Source organism: Megascapheus bottae, chromosome 10, assembly GCF_031878675.1.
Source record: "Megascapheus bottae isolate mThoBot1 chromosome 10, mThoBot2.hap1, whole genome shotgun sequence".
In the NCBI taxonomy this organism is placed as follows: domain Eukaryota; kingdom Metazoa; phylum Chordata; class Mammalia; order Rodentia; family Geomyidae; genus Megascapheus; species Megascapheus bottae.
Window position 1 is genome coordinate 39157080 of NC_143518.1, and position 4604 is coordinate 39161683.

Genomic DNA, 4604 nt, shown 5'->3' on the forward strand with positions numbered 1-4604 from the left:
GCCACGCCACGCCTCAGAGGCGCGCGGGGGGCGGGGCCTCCCGTCCGCAGCCAATCCGCGGCCGGCCACGGTTTGGGAGGTCTCGCGGTGCCGGAGGGAAAGCGCGGGAAGAGCGGGCGGGGAGTCTTTCTTTCTCCCTCCCAGCCCCCTCCGGTAGTCTGACTTTTGGTTAAACAACCTCCCCTCCTCCCCCGCCGCAGGAAGCGCCCCGCACCTGCGGTGGGGTGCGACGGCGGGGCGCGCCTAGCCCCGCGGGAGGCCCCCGGGCTTCCTCCCCGGTTCTGTGCCCGCACGTGGCGCGCTCCCGGGGGAGTTCGAAGGCCGTGCAGAGCGGGCGGGGGGGGGGGGCGCAGCTCGGCGCCGGCGGAGGTGTCCACAGCCCCCTGTGCGCGTCGGGCCGCGGCCGGTCAGCGCACGTGTGGCCGCTGCCCGCTTCTTCCCAATGCCCCCCACACATACGCACACAACCCGCGGCCCCCGGATCTGGGCGGGCGGTGCGGGGCTGGGAGGCGCCCTCTGAGGAGGGGAGGGGCGCAGGGCCGGTGGGCGGCCCGCCGTCGGTCAGCCCGCAGTCTGCCACTGTCTCCCGTCCGTCGCGGCGCCGGGGACGGTCCTGACGCCTCCAGAGTCCACTCTGGTCCCTGAGAGTGTGGGCAGGGCTGCCGGGGGCTTCCGAGGGCTCGGCCTCTCCCACCCCGGGAGGAAGAAGCAGGGAGGAAGCCTCCCGGTGCCTCCGGAGAGCCGCGCTTGCCTCGGCGCTGTGCTGGCGCTGAAGACGAGGCCGGGCGGGGCCCGCGCGCGTCGTGCCTGTCGCCGTCCGTGTCCGGAGCCGCGGCCCGCGCCCGCCAGCTGGGCGCCCCAGGTCCCCCCCAGTCCCCCAGGCCGCAGGGGCTCCACCCTGCGGAGCGTGAGTGACGGCCGGCCCGGGGCCTCGCCGCGGCCTCCAGCGCCCTAGCCTCGGGGAATGCAGCGGCCCCCGGCCCCTGCCGCCTCTCCGTGTCTGGGCTGGGCTTCCTCGCTCGCCTACTCGGCGGCCTCGACGCTCTTGAGTCGCCTCGGCCCGGCCCCCGTCATGGCAGCCAAGTGGTTCAAGGAGTTTCCCCTGAACCTGAAGACCGTGTCCGAGCGGGCCAAGCCCGGCGCCGCGGGCGGTGGCAAACCGCGCAAGAACTCGGAGGCTGGCGGCGCGGGGCCCGCCCTGGGCAAGGGTCGCAAGAACTCAGCGGCCGAACTGGGGAGCGGCAAGGCCACCAGCGGCCCCCCTAAAGACAGCCGGCTGTCTAGGGACAGCCTGCAGGGTCTAATCCAAGCCGCGGCGGGCAAGGGCCGCAAGAACTCTCGGGCTACCGAGGAGGAGCCCCATCGGGGCGCGGCCAAGAGCACGGGCTGCAGCACCTACATCAACAGGCTCATCAAGGTGGACACACAGGAGAAGAATGGGAAGACCAACTACCCTAGCAGCAGCAGCAGCAGCAGCAGTAGCAGCAGCAGCAGCTCCTCGTCCTCGGAATCGTCTTCTCCTTCTTCCTTGGGCCCTGAGCTGGACAAGGGCAAGATTCTTAAGCAGCAAGATGCGGTAAGAATATAGCCTTCCTTGGACCACCTGTCAGTACAAGGAACGTGAGCCTGCTCCACTCTAGGCTGCTTTATACCTAAGATGAACATTTGGTATCTAAGATCCTCCCCCATCTACCACTCACCTGCCTCTAAAACCATCAATTATGCCAGGCTCTAATGACTCAATTCTTGTAATCCTAGTTACTCCAGAAGCTGAGATCTGAGGATCACGGTTAGAAGCAGCTAGACAGGAAAATCCCGTGATAGACTGTCTTATCCCCAGTGAGCCATCAAAAAGCTAGAAATGGAGTTGTGGCCCAAGTGATAGAGTACTAGCCTTGGGCAAAAAAAAGCTTAGGGACAACACCCTGAGTTTAAGCCCCTGTACCAGCACAGAGAGGAAAAATAAAATTACTTCGTTTTCTTGAAAAATCCTGTAGGATTAGAGAACATTGCACACGTGTACAATTTAAATGTATTTAGTTTTGTTAGCAGTTCATGAGCATAATTAAATAAGAGATTGCTGTTTTGTTCCATTTGACCCCTTTCTAAGTGTGGTTTATTTTAACTCTGACATCCAGAGGACCAGCAAAGCTAGACTTGTGTGTGTGGCTGTTACCTTTCTTCAACATAAGGAATGGTGACCTGGAGAATGTGTGTATTTCGCAGCAGTTCTTTGCTAGTGTGAAGGTACCAGCCTTCCTTTCAATTCCACCTTAGTAAAGGTCCTCTTAGAACCTGCAGTCCTAGCTACTCAAGAGGCTGAGGTTTGAGGACCTCAGTTTGAAGCCAGCTTTTTTTGAGACTCTTTTATCTCTAATTAATCACAAAAGGCAAAAAAAAAATAAGGAGAGGACCTCTTAGAGTTTTGAGTTTCAACAGTTCTACAAGATGACAGCCCTTCCATTCATTCCATGGACAGTTGTGTGTAACCATATAAGATAAGAGGCTTAGAGCACCAAGGGATGGGGAGGGGGTAGACACAGGCTATGACAAGGAAATGCTTTTAAGGAAATTACAGATCAGGAGAGAAGAAGGTGTTTCCTGCTTCTTAGTCACTGGTGGTTTTCTGGGTGCTGTCCAAAGTGGGAAAGTAAGGAAAAGAATGTGGACATTATCTGGTGAATATAATGTAACCCTTCTATTAATTACAATAAAAATATATGGATAAAAAGAATGTGGACATGTTGGGGTTCTCCATTCTGTGGAGATGAGTTAGTTTGTTGTGAGAGGCCAGAGCTCAAACTGAGCTCTCAGAGTTGGTCAGTCTAGGCAATCACTTCCTGTGATGGCTATTTTAATTTTCTCTTGCCAAGTTTCAAACTTGCTGCCTATCTTGTCAGGAGCCTTTAACATATACCATATGGTGTGTATTGAGCACCTCAGTTTGTTCTTCCACTTGTGTGCAGTTTTTACAGGATACCTACCCTGTGCCAGGCTCTGAACAGAGACCCATGGGAATACGGGAAGGACATGGACTGAGTTCATGTATTACTCAGTGCTACACTTGACTGTTACACCAAATCACGAGCCTCTGAAAACCAAGGACTGATTATAGTGTCCGATAGTCTTTGCTGCACCATGCAACTGCAGTACATGCGGCACTAGTGAAGGAAGGATGGTCTGAGTTGGGTAATCACAGTCCTCTGCAGTGGCCGCCTGGTTATTTTCATAGGCATTACTTTTGAGTGTCTGAGTTTTCTTGGGTCATGTTTTCCAAGGTAGAGGACTCTCACCCCTTCTGTCTGAATTCTTCCCACAGCAACAATAGTATTTTTCCATAAGCTTTTCGAGAAAGTTCTGTAAGAGACCATGGACCATCGCTCTCTAAAAGTCTCCTGAGAAAGGTTCTTCAACCTTGGTGGTGTCCCCAGCCCACCAGGAACAACTGTTGTACACATGGCACCTTGGGGGCACTCTCCTCTGTTATGTCTGAGCTTCCCTCAGACATAAATATTATCAAATTTATTTCATTTTACGAAAGCAGTATCTTTGAAACTGCTATGAATTCCTTGAGGACAGGAAGCAGGTCTTCAGACCACTTTAACTTCCTTGTAGCACTTAGCCAATGGTAAAAGGTGACTGTATTGCTCAGCTACGTAGAGCTTAAAACACCCCAAGCATTAGCTATGTGGTAAACAAGTTCATCTTTTTATGCACTAAAGCCACGGACACCTATTATCCTCTTACCCCCCCCCCCCATCCCCAGCTACCTGCTTGGTAACACAAATATGCTTTGTTGCATGTGGAAAGAAAAGTACAAATCAATTATAGAATCCCCCACCCAAAAAAAACCTATTTGTCCAATTGAAATACATGATCAGGTGCAAGTGCTCCTTGGAACGGATGGTTTTGACTCCAGATTTGCAGACTTCAGTAACCATTTTGATACCGTTGCGTTTTTAGTATACAGTAATCCTTAGCAACTATTCTCTCATTCCCCAACAGGTCATCATTTTAGAGGACTATGCTGATCCTTACGATGCCAAACGGACAAAGGGTCAAAGGGATGCAGAGAGAGTAGGTGAGAATGACGGCTACATGGAACCCTATGACGCACAGCAAATGATAACAGGTTTGTAACTGGGTTCTGATAAATAGGGATTTATCTGTCCATCTAACTTTCTCTCATATTCTCTTTTAGAGAGCTGTAAAATAGTGATCAGAACATATTCCCAAAGAAACAAAGCAACTTAAAGTTTAACTGTCTTAACTCTTAGGATTTAGTTTATTTAAAATTTGCAGAGTTGGTTTTGGAGTTTCTTTTAAGTTTTTCTGATTCTGTATAAATGACACTTGTGAATTTGCACCAAAGTGCTCAGAATGTGGTTTTTGGAGTTGTGTTGTTTTGTTTTTCATGCCTGTACTAGGGTTTGAACTCAAGGTTTTTATTTGCTAGGCAAGCAGTCCCCCATTGAGCCATATCTCCAGCCCTGGTCTTGTTTTAGGATGGTTTATATCCATTTATTTGTCACATTTAAAGCTCTGACATCCATAATGAGAGTAATGAATAATATAAAAAGACAAATACATATGTAAAGAATGGT

General features: G+C 51.9%; 1 protein-coding gene across 1 annotated transcript in view; it reads left to right on the top strand.

Moving 5' to 3' along the window:
• The first annotated feature begins 964 nt into the window (after positions 1 to 964).
• Positions 965 to 4604, top strand: part of She (Src homology 2 domain containing E) — a 24359-nt gene continuing 20719 nt past the window's right edge. The window contains exons 1-2 of the mRNA XM_090340885.1: positions 965 to 1576; positions 4006 to 4132. Coding sequence (XP_090197011.1) covers positions 965 to 1576; positions 4006 to 4132 — 739 coding nt within the window. The remainder of the gene's footprint in view (positions 1577 to 4005; positions 4133 to 4604) is intronic.